Here is a 21,177-nt window from a genome sequence, read left to right on the forward strand (position 1 = left end):
CGTTTTTACCTGTCCCATATCTTATACATCTAAAAGCTTTCTGAAATGAAATGCTATTCAATTATTCAATATGTACACAACAAAATAAACATTACCATAACTCGCATATTACACACCGATGACATCAGTTTTTGGTTAAACACAGCAAATTTCTAAACCAAACAGGCTCTTTCGACCAAGACATTCTTCTATGAAATAGGTGAATTCCCTCTTTGGACAAAATCAAAAGGGCCTAAACAACATGTCAAACATGCAAAAGAAAAGCAAAAACCACAATGTTGAAAGAATGAAATAAATGGACAGTAGCAAAAAATTACAATAAATTTCTGACAAAATTGTAAACTAGCTATTTTAAGAATCAAGCTTGGCCAATGAGACGATGCCTTGTCATTGTGATAAAGTTGGAGGTGACTCGTCGTTTTTTGATAAAGTGTTGTCCAGTTTAACTTCGCGAATCCCGGCTATACCACTACTACCCGCTGTCTTGCACCAGTACAGGGACCGAATAACTCTGTCCACCAAAACTTAAGCAGATGGAAAGAAGTCACCTAGTTGGAGGGGACTCATCGTCTGGAGGCACAGACGACCCAAAATCAATATTTGGATACACACCACGAGGTTGTTCTCGAGGTTGTATAGAGAACAACTGGCTTGAATCACCTACCACATCTGCCCACCCATAGTGAGGTTCATCCCTTAAATAACAAGTACGTCATTTTACTTAGATGTATCTCGTGACATAAAGGAAAACAGGAAAACATAGCTTCATAATTCACAAAATTCGCTCATGAGGGAAGCCTTACTGTATATGAGCGAGTCTCACTTACTCATAATATGTTGCTTCATCTACAACCATGTCCCAGCTTTCGCCTGTTGTGCTCTTGCCAAATTTGTGCACTTTGCTGATTCATTAAAAAAAATAGGCTTAACTTGAGTCATTTTTATATTAAATCATTTGTTTTTAAATTAGGAAAACATATCGAGGAAGTGAACATGCAACCTGCAAGATATCATAGAACATAACGAAATATTAGATTTATAGTCATGAAATACCCATTTCCAAAGTGCTCCTCTCCCCATGTCCTTGACCACCCTGGATAATTAGAAGGAAAAAGTATTAGGTTAAGTGTCACATTAATTTTTCAAGAAATGAATAATTTGCCCCTAAATCTGAATATAGTTAGCATCTTTAAAATAATAAATTCAGGAAATCCTTGACATCAGAACTTACAGACGTAGAAACTGATATATTTTGGATGGATTCCCTTCTAGCTTGAACAATCACTTATTGTAGGAAATTAAGTTGTGCAAGACCATTTCATAAAATGTTAGCATGTTTAAAAGAAAATGAGTATACGACAATTACAAGCTGCTGTATGTTGATTTTCCCCCTATATTGCCAATATATACATACCCTTACCTCCACAAGTAATTCTGGTTAGCTTTTCAATCATTTTCTTGTTCTGATTAGACTTTTCAATCTTTTCTTACATCTACTTGAACTGCAGTACACATTCTTGTGAAATAGATAACTATCACGTTCTTTTTATTTTCTTATGAGGTGGGTGGATTCCATTTTGTAGCTGAAGTTTCATTTTAACAAAAGCTTCTGATTATTGGGTTTTCGTTTCAACACCATAGTCCGTTCCGATAAGTCAAAGGTAAATGTCAACACCCTAGTACTTTAAGGAGACAAAAAATGTGCAATCCAAGTTGACAACCAAGAAAAAACAAGATAGGACCTACTTTCACTGCTGGGTGATGCATGCCAAGTCTCCCCTTGTCGTGAACCAATGCCGCCAAAAAATTTCTCCTCCCATTTATCTCCCCATTTCGTTCCCAGTTCAGTTTCTGCCCACTTGTCCGTCCTGAGAAAAGGAGTAAGAAAATTCTGTAAGCAACCAAAACCCCTTTTTTCAGTGCCTCGGAACATGGAGCAAGCTTGAAGAAAGTTCTCAACCATTTCACAAGGTGAATAGGTCATAAAACAAGCAGTTAAGCACGTTATCATCTTATAATGCCATATCATTAACCTAATTGCACTATTACTGAAGGTGTATGTCTCAGCTTTCACATTCAAATATTGTCGAACAAAGTTATAAAATAAGTTGAACTTCCTATTCAGGATGGTGGTTTATTAAAAAAGTTAAAATTTTTAGAAGTTTTGTATTTAGATGTTGCCTCTTAAAAAGATTACCCAATGAAGGGTATCTTGAAAGTACCTAAAATACAGATATTTACTTGACCCATTAAATAGAGTATCGTATAATCTATTAGATTCAAAAACCCGGAAGAAAAAATGTTTGATGACAAAATGAAGTGAAAAAATACAGGTGTTTTTTCCCAAACACAAGTCAAAAGTTTCAATTGCATGTAGATCCTACTTGAGAGGGGCCCCCTCAGTTGAGAAGATACCAGCAGCACGACCAATTTTTATTTCATCCCCCCATCAAATTCTGGAACTTGAGTTTGTTTTCCCCATTAACACATATAGCATAAGAGATATTCATCATACAAAGTATACATGTGACATAGGATGTAAGTTGTTCAAGGCAAAAACAGACTCTAGGATTTTCAACCAAATGTGCAAATGGTTAGCACTTAGCAATGCTTACATGAAAAGTCAACTTTTACCAATCGAGGAGTCTGGAACCCAAAATGAGTAATGGCAAAGGAAAAATAAGATACCATTTAAGGACAGATCCTCTTCCATCATATTGCTCTCCCCATTTCTCCCACCATGACTGTTCATTTAGTCTACCATATTTGTGTGCCCCTTTCTCTGTCCAACCCTTTGCGTCATATTTTTCCGACCTGCATTGAAGTAATGTGCTCTAACAACATAATTGCAGGTAATTCATTGTTCATAACAGCATGATTATGAATCTTCCATTTCTCAAGTCTTACCAATTCTCATACCACCCGGCATTCTCCGTGCCTGATTTTGCTTGTTTTTGTGCACTCCTTTCTATCCTAGCTAGATTGCTGCAGTAAAAACATTCAGCATTATATATTTATAATGGCTTTGTCAAAGCATAAAATCCAGTTATGTTACACCACAACATAACCAGGAGAATTCAGCAGCTTATAAGATCACAGAAAGTTGGATAACATATATACAACCTCCACTCATCTTGGTGAAGAACTTCCTGCCATGTTTCCAACCACGAATCTCCTTCAGCATTTTTTCCAGATTTTTCTGCACCTGCCAATCGTCAAACAAAATAAATCATGATTTCCCAGAAGAATAAACTGAAAATTGTTTGACTTCAAAATAATACTCAAATCAATGCTTAAAATGGATATGACATAGAGAACTTGGCCAAGTGAAGTAAACTGATACAACAACAAAAATTAGCATTACCTAGTTCTTTGTAACCAGTCCAGTCGCTTTTTTCCCACCACTGTCAAGGAGATCAAGAAATCCAATTAAATGCATCCACCTGGGATGATACTAGATAAGGTTATAAAATAATGTCAACAAAATACTATTGCAATCAGCAATGATCTAGCATCATAGTATAGGCTTACAAACTTGTGAATAGGACAAACTAGAAAAGCCGCAAAGGATATTCCTAGATGCAGATCACTAGCTTTTCTCCAAGTACCCATTAGTTCCTTAACTCTGAGGGGAAACCTTAACAGAAAAGCTCAATAATGTGCAAGCATCCCCAGGCTCTAACCAGAATATGCACTGCTTTCAAATAGAGGACAGAAGTATGTTCTGAGATAGAAAGACCGTCCACAGATTCCCTTGTTAAGAAAATTATTCACAGGTACCCAGAAATCCATCCTAACCAGTACTGAAAATTAATGTTCTCTAAATGCTAAACGTGAAAACTTCCTAGAGTTCTTGACTAGCAAAACCTTGACTTATGTTTCTTCTGGTATCAATATAATTAAGTGTCCCCAATCCTCATTGTAAGGGTATCAGCATGAGTTGAATGTACTTAAGTACCTTTATCTCCAGAGTTAATATTTTTTATTCTTGACTAATAACTAAACAGAAGTGTAGAGGGGACGTAGTGCAATGAGGATAAAACTATTTACAGTTACATAGTACATTAACAATATATTGTGAACATAAAAAATGGCATAATTTGATGCCAAAGATGTAAAGTTGATGCCTTAATTACTAGTAGCGTTATCAGCTTCCCAAGTTCAATTGTTCAAACGTTTTGGTCTCTCATGTGTACGTATATCTAGTTTTGCCGCAAAAGGTAATTTTTAAACAGTCATTGAGGCACTAGTTTTTTTTATTTTTAAAAAAATGGATCTTTGATGATGGACTCGAGAATTTACATAGTTGAACACTCAGTCAATTTAAAATGTGCTACATGTAAGTGCTTGGCAAAGTGTTTCCATGAAACATGTTGGCTGACTATAGTTCTTCAACACAATCTTATAGCAACATGACTATAAGGACATATGTACCGTTTCTTTCCATTCTGAGGTACCATCATGGCTCTGCCCACCCATCCTTGTCCATCGGCATCGGTATCCATTGTCACCAATATCTTCTCCACTCTTCCTATACCAAGTACTGCCATCTTCATTAGTCCCAGATTCATTGACATTCTCGTTCTGCAGATTGATGCCCCAATCTTTCTCGTTAGCAATACCGGTGTCTGGAGAAGGAAGCAAAAGTTAGAAAATTATGATCAAGTACCACTAAGACCCTTGCATAACTAGAGTAGGCGACTGAATCTGGAAACAACCATGAATCTTATGAAAGCCAAGAACTAAGAAGGTTAGAATAACTAATACCTCGTTTTGGTGGAGAGTCATGAGACTGAGGGCCTGAATTTCTTGGGGTGCAGCGTGGAAAGAATTGTTCTTGCTTTGAAGCAGATCGCGATCTACGGAGTAAAAGTCTATTATGAACGGACAAAAAAACCAAGCAAACATTGGTTTGCAATCAATCATAGCAAGACGAGTCAATTTGAGGCTAAAAAATTGAAAACATTTGTTGATAAATATATTTAATTATTTAGAATGTAATACAACCTTAGTTTATTCTATTTTGCAGGCTAAATGACCCCACAGCAATTTGACATTAGACTTGACTTAGGTTGCTTTCTATCACGCGAGCTTGGTTGAAAAGATTGTAGCAAAGTGTGGGAGCAGAGGCATTGTCAAGCTACAAACCTAAGCTGAGCTCGACTTAGATATTAATTTATTAAACGATCCACCAAGCCTGATCTCGTTGAATAGTTTAGATAACATGATTTTCAGTTTGCACTATTTATCAAAAGCAAAAAATGATGAATACAACTCATATGCTACATTGATAGTAGATCATTAACAATGATAAACAAGTAGAATGTTTTGCTCCTACAGGAGTGATCTAGCAGTTGAATCCCTAAGAGAAGATACTACTGTAAATCTTACCATCTGCCCACGTCTTATTGAGAGAATTACTCAATAACTATGCGAGTGAGCTAGTAGGTATCTGGTGTACAAATCGAGATGGGCACAAGCTGACATGGATGACAACATTACAGAAAATAAAAGGTCTGAATTTCAACTAAACTACGTTCTTGACCAATTTAATTGACTGACTCCTTTACATCCTCATATGAGGAAGGTTGTAACTCCTTTAAAATGCATTGCCATAGTGCATTGTTAATGAAATACTTTTACTATGCCTATAAAAGAAAAAAGAGCCTATGCACTAGTAAGCTTTAAATGACTGGAAAGCGCAACAACCCAGCTCAAGCTGAATAGAATAACAAAATTTTAGGTTATTTCATTCACTAATCTTTTTTAAAGTTTATTTAAATGAAAATTACACTTTACAAAATTCAACAGATAAATCTTCTTTTTTCCTTCAAAATTCCTCGAACATGGCAAAGTCTAAAACAGCTTATTATCTTAGTAAAACTAGGCTTAATTATTCCACTCATTCCCAGGTTAGCAAAAATCAAATCAAATTGATGACCAATCTACAACCATTATAAGAATTTTAAAAGCAAAATAAGGTTTAGTTTGCAATGTCCCAAATTGAAAACCTAAACGTTTGTTCTAATATATCTCCGCAGTTAGTTTTTTTTCCCTTGACCCCTAATTGAGCTTCAACCTAAGGGTAAAGTTGGGACCTTTTTATCGAAAAATTTGGGTAGAGTTCACCATTTCAATAGTAAACGTAAATACAAGATAACAGTATCAATGGACTTAAAGTTCGAAAAATTGCAAAATTGACCAATTTCGGATAGTACACTGACAAATTTGGACCTTTTCTAAAGTAAAAGAGTAAACGTTGAAGGAAAAACTCACTGCGGAGACGCAAAGGGCATGGTAGAAGAAGAAGCCTGGACTTTTACACCATAACTATGACTAATCTTCTTCCTCTGCAACTTTACAACTCCAATTCTTTCATCGACCCTTTTGAGGTTAAGACCCAACGGCGCCGTTAATCTGTGGGAAGGCGCCGCCATTGCAATTTCTCTTTACGAAAATGCCATCGATAAACGTAGAATGAAGGTGAAAGAGGAAGTTTAGGGAGTGAAGTGTATGAAGTTCAAAGTTTAGGGGGGAAGAGTGAAAATGGGAAGAATGAGATTTTGAGGAGAGAAATTCGGGGAGAGAATCTTTGAGTGACTGCACTTTCACAGCCAAAAAAAAAAGGATTGATCTGAAAATTGTTGACGGTGAGCCTGTAAAATGGCCTTATGGATTGCTGCTAAAAGAAGTACTGTATTTAATTTAATTTATATAATATATATTCGGAAACACGAGGCCAAGAGTGGGTCCATAGGCTTTGGCTTTGTTTCCATTTTGCCACATTAGATTTGTCACGTGTCACTTGAGGGAATCAGCGTGGGCCCCTTTTCTCGAAGTACTTCCAAATGGCAAATCTTTTAATTAATCTCAATTGAATGTCATAGGCGTATTATTCTGAATTATAACAATAGTCAACCTCCATTTTAGTGCCACTAGGAGCTACTCACAAAAATTATTCATTTCTGTAGCAAGAAATAGGAAAATAATGAGATTGAATTAGATTCTTTAAAATGAAACTTGTCACAAATATACTCCCTTTGTTCCTATTTAGTTGTCAGAGTAAGTTTTTATATCCCTTTAAGAAAATATTACTAATAAAAAGAGTAATTTGACTACTTTATTTCTTATTAATTTTTAAGTTTTGATCATATTAATCTATTCAATAAAGAAGTGAACTTTATTTATCTGCCTCTTAATTCTAGATCAATTAATGCTAAGGATAAATCTAAAAAAAGTATAATTCATTCTTAATTTTTAAAAAATATATATATTTAGGAATAATTATTTTATTAAACAGAACAACTAAATGAGAATAAAAGCAAATAATATGTAGGAAGAAAGAGCGATTTCGTTCTTGATGTAGCTACAGGGATGGAGCTAAGTGGGAAGAAGGGCCGAAGAAATCACACTCATGTACATATATAGATATTGAATTCTTTTAATTTTTAGCGTATTTAATATTTTTTATTTTCTTAGTAAAAATTTTGTTTTCGCTACTACATAGCTGTTGCCGTTTGTCTGGTGTAAGTTGCCGACTTGTGAGGTCAATAGTACATTAGTTCGAATCCACAACAACAAAGTGTTGCCATGATGTGGCAAAAGAAACATGCTGACGATGAAACCCCAAACCCGCACATGACTGCTGACACATTTTTCATGGTGAAAGCAAGGCCACAGCCCACATGTATGTACATATAAAAAGAGGACAAAGAATAAAAAGTTTTCACAAAACAACACACTTTTGAACTACAAGTAGTAGATAATCAAATCAAATATGGTATGTCGTATGTGTCTGGATAAGGTCAAAATGATTCGTTTGCAAAACATTCGGCAGAGTTAAGGGGCGAACAAATTTTCAAACCCCACAAGCCTAGATTTAAGTCTAAATCGTGGAGGTGGCGATACACTCGCACAAAATCATATGGTTGCCGACTTGGCATTGCCAAATCTAAGAATTGGCCCTTACAAACTTCTCGGAACCAACCATATCAGCCATTCAGCCTTACGCCGCTAATCAGGTCTGGTAAAAGACTCTGGGTAAAAATTAAAGTCCGAATATATAACACTTACTAACTACTATTATTAATATTAATATTAATATATGTATAAAAGACGATATGTTATATTTATTGATTTTGATATAAATATAAAAAATAACTATTTACCAAGAACGTCATGCTTTGATGTTTGAACATTTTAACACAGTCTCACACACTTGTCTCTCTAGGTTGTTGCCTTCGGATCCAGAAACTTTTCGTGTACCTCCGAGCTGTATTTCTTTTGCGTTTGGATTCAAAAATATTATCAAACTCAAATCCAAAACAATTAGAGTGATATCGGGTTTCAAAACTAATCCAGTTAGTTTCGACTTTCGAGTTTGGTTTTGGGTTGATTTCCATTTTAGGTTTCTGAAAAAGCTTGGGTTGATGAATGTGCGAGCATACAAGATTAGACAAAATTAAAAATGATAATATTTGATTTTGTGGCTCTTTACGAACTTGTTTTTAGTTTTATGACCCTACCCCATTTTTTTTACACATGAGAGATTTACTTTTACACGTAAGAGATATGTATTTTACACGTAAGAGATCTAAAAATCTCATTGTCAGTGATTTAAAAACAAAGCCAATTTACATCTATATTTTATACTAAGACCTCACTTTAACTTTGGAAATTAGAATTTTTAAGAAATGTATGTGACTAGAGTCATGATCATCATCCATACGCCAATGAAAGTGATAAGTACATAAGTAAGACTAAACAGAACTCAAACTCAAACCTGTGGATCAAAGAAAGATAAACTCACTACTGTTCCTTTTTATCGAAGAACAATTAAAAGATGGTTATATTTTAACTCTCTCTCTCTCTCCCTCTCTCCATATCTCTCTCCTACGCTCGCAACAAATCTTTATGCAACTGAATTAGTAAGTCAATTAGCAATTAACATTCTCGTCTATGTATACAGACTCTGTTTGAAGTACAACTTTGAACACTATGCCGGTAAAAATGTTGTGTGGGAGCTCCATCTCGGTGGCTGGAGTTTCTTCACGAGTTTAAGCATCATCAGTCTTAGGCCTCCAAAGCTACTACAATTTCAAGCTCCTGGCCGTGAATAAGCTCATCAATATCCTTTAACTCTTAAACAGAATATTTCAAATAAAGTCCATCTGCATTACTGTGTCATCAAGGCTTCAGCCACAGAATTTGTTCAGACCAAAAAGGCATTCAAAATTGAACACGTCGAAGATAGGTTAATGCCCAAAGGACTTTATTATAGCAGGGTGTCTTATATACAAGCAAAACGTCTTGAACAGCAATCTTTGATCCTTTCTCAATCTGAAAGCAACTCATCTAACTCAGTCTCCTCAGACGTGAAAGGGTCATAGTCAGTACTTGTTTCATTGGACAAAGCTTCAACTTGGGATCTACTAAGTGAAACTTCGCCTGGAGGGCTATCCACATCATCTTCATACTCGGGATCAGACATTTCAGGCTCATAGTCTACATTTTCGTCGTGAACTGCCTCAACATCTTTCTTTGCATCATTATTGTCTTTCTTCTTAGCTACATTGCCTTTACCAATTCTTTTACGACCCCAGTCCATTTTTGATTCAGCCTCAGAATCCGCACATATGCACGCTGATGGATTTTCATGAAACTCACCCCTCCCTGGCCTCACCTCCTTGGGCTCCCCCAGGAATCCTCTTTGAAATGTATGAACTTTAGATGCAAATTCCTCCCATGTCATGTTATTTCTGTTTAGGAACACACGATATAGTTTCTTAGCGTTTGGGCGAATGGTAGGTTTATGACCGAAATATCTCCTGCATCCAAAAGAGATGATATATTAGCCAGATTCTAAATATAATTTGAAAATAAGTTGAAATACCAGAAAGGGAATCAGCATACCTTCGTCCTGCTAAAATTTTTGCCATGTTTCCATTGTTATTGGTGACAAATACATCACTTTCATCACAAACTATGAAGTCAAGAGCAGCCATTCTAGAAGAAAATGCAGAAAATGGTTCCAACTCTTCCTTGCTGGCAATAGTGTCCTTGGAATAGAAGTTTGGAAACATGGCCTTTAATGGAGCCAATGTCTCTTCACCTCCATATACTTCACCAGATGCCACATAAATATGAACATCTTTGCCATATCCAAGTGCTCTTAGCATCAAGCCCACTTCTTCAGGAGTAAGAGGGCATCTTCCTTGCCTCCTTGCCCTATCCGGATTGCTGTTCTGCACATGTATCAAAAAAGAGTTTTACACACACTTCAGTCTTTTGAGTAGTCTATCATAATAGTGTGGAAGAAGGGCAAATTGCATCCATTAACCCAAAAACATCCTCATAAAGCAATTCTGTCTCTCTTTTGGTTTGTGTGTGTGTATTCACATTTCTTTACTGCTTCTCTGAAGCTCACACACACACACACACACAAGAGAGAGAGAGAGAGAGAGAGAGAGAGATCTAGGCCTCACAAGGATGACAATAATCCAGTTTATTTCCCAGATTATCTAGTGTTACTCTGATTCTCTTTTTGATAGATCATTCACCTTGTTTTATACAAAATCAAAAAACTGAATAAATACAGAAAACTTCAACGCATAAGTGGAACAAACAATCAAATCTGTAAAGTACATGTCATGATGATTCAATATGAGAAAATGACCAAAAAGCTGAATACTCTTGGGTCTCACATGTAAAGTTTTCCACCTCCGCCGTATCTTTCCCAGTTCTGTCCTCTCCTTATCCCCTCCACCATAATAGCATCCCGAGAATGCAAGCATATCAGGTTCAAACCTGTTAACAATACACTATAAGAAAACTTTTCCAACTCTAGAATTCCCAAACTGCAGCAAATCATTTCCTCCCATCATCCAAATTTATTGTGTCACCAAAAAAAGAGAATACATCAGGCAAACAATAAGCTTCTCATAAAAAATGACATACAGCTTGTCATCATGGTAATTCTTAGCCAGTCATCTCATACGTGATAGAAAAATTGTTCAAGGACCAAATTCTTCCTACAAAATCATCATAAGTTACAATCCAAACATAAATTCATTTCAGCCAAGGAGCATCTGCGAACATTGATTATTATTAGGCAAACTCTTTAGCTTGCTGAAGGGTGATAGCTACAAATAGCATAGCACTATGAGAAACACATGAAATACAACACACTATGAGTAATGCTCAGGATGTTATATCAATTCTACACTTGAAGGAGATAACTAGTGGTAGCCATAAGGAAATGGAGGACAACATGAAAAGACAAACAGAAAATCATAAAATCATGACGGATCATATGACTAACCTTAGGTGAAGGGCAATATAATGCTTACTACTCCGCCTCATTCGCTGGACCAATTTCTCACCCATTTCGAGTATAGGGTCAGAAAACTTCAGGGCATGATAATTAACTCTGCATCTAAGCTTTTGCAAATCTGTATCCAGCTTATTTGCAAGTCGATAGTCAAACTTGCTGATCTGTACAGCCTGTAACAAAAAGCAAACTGCTTATACAGGTCTGAGATATCAACAATAAACAACACTAATAGACAGCATAGAGAAAAGAACAATCCCCTGTACTCTGCAACCAATACTAAGCTAGATAATTTCTAATTTTTGCAATTGAGGATTGGTTTTCCTACTGACTGTACAGGCAATTGTAATTCTTTTGGGTTAAGACCCTTAAATAAACGTATTAGAGTTATTGAAGCCTTGGGGCCTAGTTCTCTTGACAAACAATATTCAACCATCTAAGACTGATAAACTTGACTGAACATAGCAACAACAATTTCCTCGACCTCCCACCTAAAAAGTTATAACAAAATTTGGATACCTAAAAGATGTTTGATGGAAAGCTTTCCTCATGCATCCAGTGGGTAAAAACCCCTCTTAGCATCCCAACCAGTTACCAGCTGTACAAATTATTAAACTTGGACATAACATAACATAGCAATCCTTCTCTTAAGTTATGAGCTTCAATGAGCTATACTACTCATAATCAAGCTAATTCATGATTCATCAAAAGTTTTAACAAATTTACTTTCATGTGAATCAGTGATCACTTTCGCAAAGTATCAGTAAAAACTTAAACTTTGCAAGAAGTTTCAAGCAGTACACAAGTATCTAGTGCCTCAACTCCTTAGTCCAGTAAGTTTTAGAAATTCAGTTACAACAACAGAAAAGGATGCGCAGATTTTCAAAATCTTAAGGGTTTCATAGCCAGACTACTGAGATTGAATGTAAATACTCCAAAATAGCCAGACTGCTGAGATTGAATGTAAATACTCCAAAAAAGGAACAAGCAATGACTCAAAGTACGCTAGAGAATTAACAAAAGTGCGCTTCTCAGATGTGTTTTTATTCATCCACAAATTACTAAGAAATATAAGTGATTTGAAAACTCACATGTTTTTTCATGAGTACAGGCAGTACACGATTTATATAGCATTTCTCACTGCACTTTCTAGGAACACGCATTCTATATGGCGTCCATATCTGCCCTCTTCTAAGCGGAAGGTCTTTTAAAATTGAAACATCTGTTGTTAGATGTTTTATAAACCAATCAACATCAAATATGTCAGAGAAGTCACTGCAAGAGAAAAGTAGAGCATTTCACGTTCAAAGTTATATGCAGGATCATTAGCATATTAAATATACATATACAGTAAGGTCAGTGATGGTTAGAGAAACCGATATGCAAGAAAATACTGAATCTTTCTTCTAATACTCACCTAGAATCTTTCCAAAAAGATGTCTTGTCCAATTTTGGAACAACAAGAGTAGCATTTAAAATGCGAGCAGCAACAACGGCATCAGTTATCTGCCATAAAGATGGTTTAACTATTGAAGGTTCCACACTTTTCACATTTTGTAGTTTGGTTCCAGCAGAAAGCTAAAGTACACAGGTGGTAATAGAAAAGAGTGCTAATTCAAAGGGCCATATATTAGAAAAGGCATAGATGTGTGTCACTGTTCAGTGAGTTATCATAATCATGTTACATAGAGAGGGACCGATTGCTCAATTTATAAGTATCTCGAACCTTAGACTCATAAGGCATGAATACAGATAATTTAGAGAGTATTTGACAACCCATAGTTAGCATGAACTGGTAAATCATAAGTGTATCTTCTGTAGCCAATTTAACATAAAAGTGCAAATACCTATAGCTCACTTATCAGATTCCAAATCATGATTGTACAGACATATTTGCTATCATGGTATATGAAAATTGTACCAGTAATTCATAATCATCACTTCTCTGTCACATCAAATTAGGTGCATCTTGAGGTGTAAAGAATCAATGATCAATCAATCAATAAACTACGCCTTAATCCAATATTAATTGCAGTCGGTTTTATAAATCAAGGATATCTTGCAAAAAGTAAACATTTACAACAATAATGATATGACAGAAAGTTGAAAATTGCATACGTAATTCAGCAAAACTTGAGAAATCATTAGATATTGTGTCCCATCAGCTGCACAAAGCTTCTCCACCTACTGGTATAGAGCACCTCATAATACATGGGCATCGTTCACTGTGAAATGCAATGCCTTAAATTGTCGCTGAGTTGCATGTGCTGAAAACAATACCAACAACTAAGCCTCAATACTTAACTAGTTTGGTTGGCTACATAAATCTTCTATACCTCCACCTTCATTTGGGCCTCTTTATTCCAATACTCAGTAATTTGTTCTTTTAAGACAATTAGGGATGCCGATGTTTCAACCCAGGTTCTGATGTAGCGGGCGTCTCCAAAAGCACTCCAAGGCATTCATTAGATGATATTCATCATGAATTGGCTAGTTTTACAATCGCGAAGATAACGAAATATTATTCCTTTATTTAAGCTTGCATGTACATTAACTATGTAAAAACAAAGACTAAGTTCATTTGAACTGCACTATGAAACATGACAACCACTGTAACAATTATCTCAATCAAACTAATGCTGGAACAAAAACAACAACAAAAAAAAAAAAAAAGAGTTCTTTGATCAAAATTTCATTCCTTGTTAGTCAACAAAATAAAGCAGCAATCATATTCAATTCGAAAAGCCAGTCCGGAATCATTTTCTTACCCCAGTTCTTTGTTGGTTAAGACCTCCACTGGTCACAATCAACAAGTATCGATTTTGACGTGTGATGGCTTGGGCTTCTGCAATTTGAAATAGTACAAACACATAATGAGATTTCGATTATCAAAATTAACTTCATACAATAATTCCTTTAGATTTAAGTTACATACACACACAGTGCATTGAAGCTTTTACACCATCAGTGTATTTCAACCTATTATAACAGGACCGCTTATTCTAAGTTATCAATATGCCATTAAATTGAGTTACCTGCGATAACTTTTTAACTGACATAATTGTTCAAATACTTTTTATACTATAAGTGCATAAAAACTTGAATTCATTCCTTTATTGCTACGTAAACATACTATAACAGGCTGATTACTTTTTTCCAGAAAATGAAAGCTATAAACAAACAAAAGTTACGAACTTGCAAATTTACTGCTGGCATTACTGCATCCATAGAAGAACTTCGAATTTCTCGAACTCCAGAGATCACGATTATTAACTCCTCCACTGATCTAGATCTCAACAACCAATAAACAACATTTAGAAACCTTAGATCCAATCAAATAAAAACTTTACAAATAAACACAATAAAATTGGGATTAAATCCTAACCTTAACACGAAATGGAGAAACTGCAATCTCATTACCACTACCTTTGCCTCCCTACAAACTCCAATCTCATTAAATTAATACTGGCCGTACTTTATCTTATTTGAATCAATCAACTAACTAAGCCTCAATCCAAAACTAGTAGGAATCAGCTACATAATTTGACATTTAACATTATAAAATTAATATGCAGCTATTAATTAGATAAATAAATAGCATTTGATCGTGAGCATGATTTGATAATGTACCAAGGAAAGATCAGCATAACGACGGGGGTGGCGGAGGTGATTATCATCATTAGGAGACGGCGCGAGGATTAAGATGAAGAGGAATAGGACGAGGAGAAAGGTGGAAGCAGCGTAAATGACGGGGATTAGAAACCGCCGCGCACGGCTGTGATGCTGGTGGCGCCGCCGTGGGATCGCCATACGGCGGCGGTTGTGATAGAAGCTTTGAGTTGACTCCTCTTCCTGCAATGGCCCCGTTAGCGGAGCAAGAGGAGAGGGTTTAGGGGTAGGGTGGTAGGGGGGGTAGGGGTATTATAGGGAATACAGATTTGTTATTCTTTCTTCTTTGAGGAGAGGATTTTTTTTGTTGGGGTTTTAGCCCATAACGATTAACGACAAGGATTGCATCGTAGGAAACACTGATATTGTCTGTTTTTTAGCTTTTGGACTGATGAATTATTTATATAACACCGTTTATAGACAATTGAAAATGGCAAAACACAGCAAAAGAAACAGGAAAAAGCGAAAAGAAAATGAAAAAGAGAGGATTGTGTTTCTGATTTAGATCTTTGAATTGTTCGTTACTTGAGAAGGTACACTTGGGGTTGAAATAATGACCTTCGCCATTTGAGATATAGAATCTTGTTTCTTTCATTAAAAAAAGCCATAATTTAACTTTCCATAAAATAAAATAAAAAATATAATTGTGGACAAGATTTAACTGAAAAACATAAAAGATCTATTTCATTGGTCAGAAAAGCAAAATAATAAGAACTGCGATAATTAATCGCCTAGAGGTTTTTTCTTCTATTCTTACTCGCACTGAATGTTTAAATCAATTAAATTTAACATGGTTAATTGATTTAATAAAGTAAAAATGCTACATTAAATAATCATGGTTATGTGATAGAAGTGCATATGCAACCACAATATCATATTTTTATTGGTTTCGTATAAATATTCTGTGCGAGTAAGTTTTTAAGCCCTTCTCACGGTAATTCTTCAATGTCTCGAGCTCATGGTTAAAAGCGGAGGAACTCGACTATTACAACAACTCTAACTTGTTTTGGGAAGTTTTTTTGATATCCAAATTCAAATTAGAGAGACCTAATAATAAAATAGAAGAGAACTGTTGAATTTTAATTTGTAGATTGGATCTGTGAATAAATTATGAAAGCTCATCAGCTATTGTTTTCCACTTGAAGTCATTTTGTTATAATAAATTCAAGATCTCTTTGCATATTAAATTACAATTTGCACAAGTAAATGTTTGTTGATGCAGACTAACAGATGGAGCTGTGATGAAGTAACTGACTGTTACGCGGTGCCTTCCGGATGTCCATATCAAACTTTTAGAGCTACGAGCCGATGTCAAGAAAACAGCGTGCACGAGGGAATTGAACGAAAACTTGATTGAATTAAAAGAGCAAAGGCTGTTTTCTTCTGAACCATGGTTTCACATCAGTGATTAATATGCAAACAAAAGAATTTGCCAAAAGTGTAGACACAAGATGAGGTAAATATATCAGAGATAAGGATCTAAACAGCTTTTAGATTCACAAAATAGTAGCAACAATTTGTAAAAGTACTTGGGATCTTGGTATAGTAGCAACAAAAACAGATTTCATTATCCACTGAAACTAAAATCTAATCCGACTTGCCAGAGGCAACTTATGTTGCTCAGTTGCTCTCCACTCCAAAAACATTCCGTCAGCAGTTGCAAGTAACATCATGTGCTAAAAGCATGCCTCTAAAAGAAAAGAAGCAGGTGGGCATTTTGCAACAAATCCATATTTAGAGATGCTATACTTTCTGTATACACCAGTAAGCTTCCCAATTGCAGCCTTCTGATGGAAAGAAACCATCAGTCTTGAGCACTCCCTGTTATATAGAAAAGAAAACGGACCACAACACTCAGAGGGCTCTCTCTGTCTATTCAATAAAAACAATTCATCTTTGCAAACAAAGAATGGTAGATACTTACAAAAGCTGATCTTGAGTGTAGTGGCTATACTTCTCACAAGTTTTACTCAACTCGTTAGGCGCACTTAGAGCACATTGGGCAGTAAATATTGCCGCAGCAGCTAGCATTGAAGGTGGGAACCTAAGCATTTCATACTCAACGAGGCATAGTTCAGTCATAAAGAAAGACAGGAGCTCCACCTGATCCAAGAAATGTCAGTATTAAGTCATGATTCAGAAATTTTTTTCATTATTTAAGCAATTTTCTAGTCCTGCATAAGTTCATTTAATCAAATTTCTGACTAACCTTCTTATCAGACTGAGCAGCTTTAAGAAATCGCATCATAAACACATATGTTGTAGGCACTGATAGGTTGAACTGTAAGGTATTGATCATCAACTTCTCCTGCAGAAAGCATTCAATCAAAGTCATAAGGCACGCTAGAAAAACATTAGCAAGACATCATTAAGTTTTACTTGAATTGGAGCGGCAGAAACATAAATTAAGGTAAAGCATTAAATTTTGTTCTGTAACGTACCATCTCAAGCACTTCTTTTCTGGTGTAAGCCTTATCAGAGATCAAAATAAGATCCTCAACGACAGGAACTGAAACTTCTTCATACTTGCAGGCTAGAAGCATAGCTGTTACCCCAACAAGCTGGAGTTTTTTCCTAATCACTTGTTGGACTGCCAAGAATCTATCGATAAGATTTACGGTCAAATACAAAGTCTCTTCCATCAGATCAAACTTGTAATGTACCTACATATTTGATAGGGCAATTAGTGAGGCCGGAGAATCATTGTGTTACTTCATGGAATTCAGAGAGGCTATGGGTCATTGTTTATATACCTCAATCAGCCAGTCAATGAGAATAGCTCTCATCCTCTCATTAATATCAAATTGTTGTTCCATGTAATTTGGAGGGGCACAGCTAGAACTCTGAAACGAAATACGAATTCATAAAGGTGACTCCATCAAACAAAAAGCTAGAAATTATACAACTTTTATCTCATTCAGTGATGCTTAAAGGAGATACAAATTTTATCAAATGTTCTTTTTTTTTAAAAAGGAGATACTTGACAAAATACATTAGGGTAAAAAAGCAAAAAAAAAGAACATTCTCAAGTAGAAGGTTAACTTAAGTAGGACCACTCAAGGCTTAGCATAGTTCACTCAAGTGCAAAATTTAGCCACATCTCATGATCGTCATTTCATTTCACATGGTTAACTGGTTCAGTCAGGTTTTGATTTAAAGCCTAATCTTAATCCCATTTTTTTGTAATAATCTGAGAATCAATAATCTGAATGACGGTAGATCAGATGGAGAACCTATATTATAACTTAGATAAAAAGTCCATATCCATACAAATTAAATAAATCCATTAAGCTCCTATGAAAGGTGCAGGGGGCGTGTAAATAATTGCTGACCTCGGTCTTCTTGTAGTAAGCATGCATGTCATCAATGTACTCCACAACTGCAAGTGGGTTCTTTTTATCAGCACTGTCTATGTCCACAATTAGTGTCTCCTCTACATCTTCCATCTCCGTCTCTGCGTCCTACATAAGAATATAGAATAAATTGCGACACCAGAGATCATCCAAGACTAAAATATACGGATCGAATTAATTACCATCCTATCAATTTCCTCCATCATTGCTTCTGTATGTTGCACAAACATTGGCACAGGATCATAGTCACTTGTGGCCTTGTAATCTTCTACATCAATAATGATGCGGTCTTCTGATTCATTTCTATCAGTTGCTGTTTGGACTGGCTGCTTTGTTACCTGTGAAAGATAACACCATTAACATCTCCACTATAATATAACCTAAGATGACACTTGTTGAAAACTGTAACTCAACCGTTGGTTGCTGCAGCTTGGTAGCCATTTGTGCAGCAAATTTCCTGAAGCAGCAAGAATCCCCCATACTATTAAAAAAGAAACCAGACCAAATGATAAAGTACTTAACAGTAAGAACTATCTCAACCAAGAGAATTAATAATGTCAGACCTCGTTACCGGTCGATGAATTGGAATGGGAGGATTCTTAACACCATTCGCGCTCTTGCTAGAAAGAATTGGAAAGGTCAAAATGGTTAATGAAATTGAGAGAAAACAGACATCTTGGAACTCAAAATATTAAAGAGTTTAATCAGTTCTTACTCAGTGATGCCATTTCTCTTGTGTACTTTGCAAGGGTATGCTGGAGCTTCAACTATATTCCCATTTATTGTACTTAGAGCCCTTCTATTATGCCCCATTGTCACTTTTCCTCCTCCAGCCCCTAATAACAAAACCATAGTTTTCCCATTTCATAAATTTGGATTCATAAAATAATCAAGCTAGGATATATATATATACACACATTAAACTAATAATGATTTTAACTATACAATCAATCAATCAACTAGACCTCAATCAAAAACCAGATTAAATCGACTATATATGATTCTAACTATTCAAAACCATAGATTTTCCATTCCATAAATTTGGATTGATAATAATCAAGAAAGGATACGTACATTCACTACTCATGATTTTAACTATGCAATCAATCAATCAACTAAGACCTCAATCGACAAATCAGATGAAATCGGCTATATATTATTTCGACTAATCAAAATTCAAAAATTTTACCTTGAACATTTGAAGCCATGATAACACCTTGGCAATTCTCGTCTGATCCTACCATCTTGAACCTAATTGAAGATTGAACAAACCACATTAAAACCCCCAAATATTATTTTTTTTAAAAGGTCAAAATTTAAAGGGTCAATCAAGAATCAAGCTAAGGAAAAGATCCAGATCATAAACCCAAAACACCAACCTGCAAAATCAAAGACCCTTTACACTGATTCTCAAAAAGATCCAATCTTTGGTGAAAATAACCCTAATGTTCCAAGAAAAGAGAGAGAGACTATTAACAAAACCCCATGAAATAATTCAATGGAGTGAAAAATAAATCTTGGAAAAAAAGTCTCTCTCTTTCTTTTTTTCTTTACAGATTATTTTTGGGGTTACTTCTCTGAGTCATTTGAAGATATAGAATCAGATGGGAAATTATGTCTGCAAAGGGCGGCCTTCTATTTTTGTTTTAATATTTTGAAAATAACGGCTAGTAGATTTATTATAGCATGAAAGGTCGTGTATTTTCCCAGCTTGGACTTAACGGTTACCCTTGATTCCTCATTCAAAATTCTTATTAAAGGCATTTTTTGATGCGCTGGCTTGGTTTCTTTTTTTTTTTTTTCCATTTAAAAATTTCTCTCTCGAGATCTCTCGAACAGCCAACGCTTGTAGACATATTACTACAGTGATTTCACTCTTCTTTAGGCAAAAAATTATCTTTTCTCTCATTTTAGTTTCTTTTTAACTTTTGAAGATTAGGGAGTGCTTGCTCTTTTTTTTTTATAAAGGGCATTGGTTATTATGAAAACGTGATCTGAAGTTAGAAACCTAGCCAATGAATGTGATCATAACTAGATAATTATCTAAAGTATACGACGATATGAACAGTGTATCAAAGAGAAGCTCAATATTTAGCGGGCGTTTGGACATAAGAATTGTAAAATTTCGAAAAAAGTGAAATATTTTTTCAATTGAAAATGATATTTGAAAACTAGAGTTGTGTTTGGACATGAATATAATTTTGGGTTATTTTTGAAGTTTTGTGAGTGATCTGAGTGAAAAAATTCGAAAAACAGTTTTTTGGAGTTTTTTAAATTTTTTAAAAATTCCAAAATCCATCTTTAAGTGAAAATTTGAAAATTTATGATCAACCACTGATTTCAGAAAAAAGTAAAAAAAAATTCGAAAAAAGTAAAAATTTTCTTATGTCCAAACGGGCTATTAATTACATTACTAACTTGCTAGCATTTACATAGTAATGTCATCCATTTGTTTGTGTTTATGATTAGAAAAGTAATCTAAATTTAAATTATATTATATATGTGTACTATATATGCTTCCTTTTTAAAGTAGGAAACAATGAGATCCTCTACTTTTAAAGAAAAAGAACTTAACAAGTCGTCATGGCAGGCTAATAAAAGCCGCTACTCTTTGACCCGTAACAATTCAAAAAATGTAGTAACAATTTTACCATGTTACAGCTTTCATCTTTCTCATGTTAGAAAATTGTTTTTCTGACTTCCTTTTCTATTTTCAGAAAATTTTAGTTTATTTAAATGCTAGTACTACTTTATTTTACATTTTTCAGAAGTACCTTGGCAATAGTCGGAGTTTGTTCCAACAAATATATCAGCAAAGAAACTATG

The 21,177-nt window shown here is 35.2% G+C and overlaps 3 protein-coding genes across 8 annotated transcripts; all 3 read right to left on the reverse strand.

Annotated features, from left to right (window-relative positions):
- Nucleotides 1-73: 73 nt before the first annotated feature.
- Nucleotides 74-6,631, reverse strand: LOC104097538 (protein EARLY STARVATION 1, chloroplastic-like). Of its 3 annotated transcripts, none has more exons than XM_009604112.4 (11): nt 6,277-6,631; nt 4,768-4,859; nt 4,435-4,628; nt 3,365-3,404; nt 3,124-3,205; nt 2,908-2,985; nt 2,689-2,814; nt 1,747-1,868; nt 1,054-1,093; nt 828-902; nt 74-695 (listed from the first exon to the last, which is right to left on the reverse strand). In XM_009604112.4, exons 1-11 carry the CDS (start codon nt 6,435-6,437, stop codon nt 545-547), a joined length of 1,161 nt encoding a protein of 386 aa, XP_009602407.1. In that variant the 5' UTR covers nt 6,438-6,631; the 3' UTR covers nt 74-544. The 3 variants fall into 3 exon arrangements, 2 of the variants coding, with proteins under 2 accessions (XP_009602407.1, XP_009602406.1); XM_009604111.4 differs by having other exon boundaries at nt 4,768-4,874; nt 6,277-6,571; XR_011412821.1 differs by having other exon boundaries at nt 600-695; nt 1,001-1,093; nt 4,768-4,874; nt 6,277-6,571.
- Nucleotides 6,632-8,700: 2,069 nt separating this feature from the next.
- On the reverse strand, nt 8,701-15,556 carry LOC104097537 (O-fucosyltransferase 16-like). Its single transcript, XM_009604110.4, has 10 exons — nt 14,960-15,556; nt 14,715-14,765; nt 14,525-14,615; nt 14,098-14,174; nt 12,747-12,835; nt 12,421-12,604; nt 11,321-11,502; nt 10,704-10,806; nt 9,913-10,244; nt 8,701-9,827 (listed from the first exon to the last, which is right to left on the reverse strand). The coding sequence occupies exons 1-10, from the start codon at nt 15,137-15,139 to the stop codon at nt 9,335-9,337; spliced, it is 1,782 nt and encodes a 593-aa protein (XP_009602405.1). The 5' UTR covers nt 15,140-15,556; the 3' UTR covers nt 8,701-9,334.
- Nucleotides 15,557-16,450: 894 nt separating this feature from the next.
- Nucleotides 16,451-19,985, reverse strand: LOC104097536 (G2/mitotic-specific cyclin-2-like). 4 transcript variants are annotated; one of them, XM_009604106.4, is made up of 12 exons: nt 19,731-19,985; nt 19,541-19,602; nt 19,067-19,187; nt 18,915-18,971; nt 18,760-18,832; nt 18,534-18,689; nt 18,331-18,459; nt 17,752-17,841; nt 17,440-17,661; nt 17,208-17,306; nt 16,923-17,101; nt 16,451-16,819 (listed from the first exon to the last, which is right to left on the reverse strand). In XM_009604106.4, exons 2-12 carry the CDS (start codon nt 19,593-19,595, stop codon nt 16,675-16,677), a joined length of 1,326 nt encoding a protein of 441 aa, XP_009602401.1. In that variant the 5' UTR covers nt 19,596-19,602; nt 19,731-19,985; the 3' UTR covers nt 16,451-16,674. The 4 variants fall into 4 exon arrangements, with proteins under 4 accessions (XP_009602401.1, XP_009602403.1, XP_070048182.1 ...); XM_009604108.4 differs by having other exon boundaries at nt 18,760-18,808; nt 19,731-19,984; XM_070192081.1 differs by having other exon boundaries at nt 18,766-18,832; nt 19,731-19,984.
- Nucleotides 19,986-21,177: the final 1,192 nt, after the last annotated feature.

The sequence above is a fragment of the Nicotiana tomentosiformis genome, chromosome 12, assembly GCF_000390325.3.
Source record: "Nicotiana tomentosiformis chromosome 12, ASM39032v3, whole genome shotgun sequence".
NCBI classification, from domain to species: Eukaryota; Viridiplantae; Streptophyta; class Magnoliopsida; order Solanales; family Solanaceae; genus Nicotiana; species Nicotiana tomentosiformis.

Coding starts and splice junctions, on each gene's coding strand:
- LOC104097538 (XM_009604111.4), bottom strand. CDS start 6,437: ATGGCGGCGCCTTCCCACAGATTAACGGCGCCGTTGGGTCTTAACCTC. Junction 4,629..4,767: donor TGACTCTCCACCAAAACGAG/GTATTAGTTATT, acceptor TTCCTTCTCCAG/ACACCGGTATTGCTAACGAG. Junction 1,869..2,688: donor AGAGGATCTGTCCTTAAATG/GTATCTTATTTT, acceptor TCCTTTTCTCAG/GACGGACAAGTGGGCAGAAA.
- LOC104097537 (XM_009604110.4), bottom strand. CDS start 15,139: ATGGCGATCCCACGGCGGCGCCACCAGCATCACAGCCGTGCGCGGCGG. Junction 14,766..14,959: donor GTTATGCTGATCTTTCCTTG/GTACATTATCAA, acceptor TGGAGTTTGTAG/GGAGGCAAAGGTAGTGGTAA. Junction 10,245..10,703: donor GGAGGTGGAAAACTTTACAT/GTGAGACCCAAG, acceptor ATACATGTGCAG/AACAGCAATCCGGATAGGGC.
- LOC104097536 (XM_009604106.4), bottom strand. CDS start 19,595: ATGGTAGGATCAGACGAGAATTGCCAAGGTGTTATCATGGCTTCAAAT. Junction 18,460..18,533: donor TGGAGGAAATTGATAGGATG/GTAATTAATTCG, acceptor ATTCTTATGTAG/GACGCAGAGACGGAGATGGA. Junction 16,820..16,922: donor TACACTCAAGATCAGCTTTT/GTAAGTATCTAC, acceptor TCTATATAACAG/GGAGTGCTCAAGACTGATGG.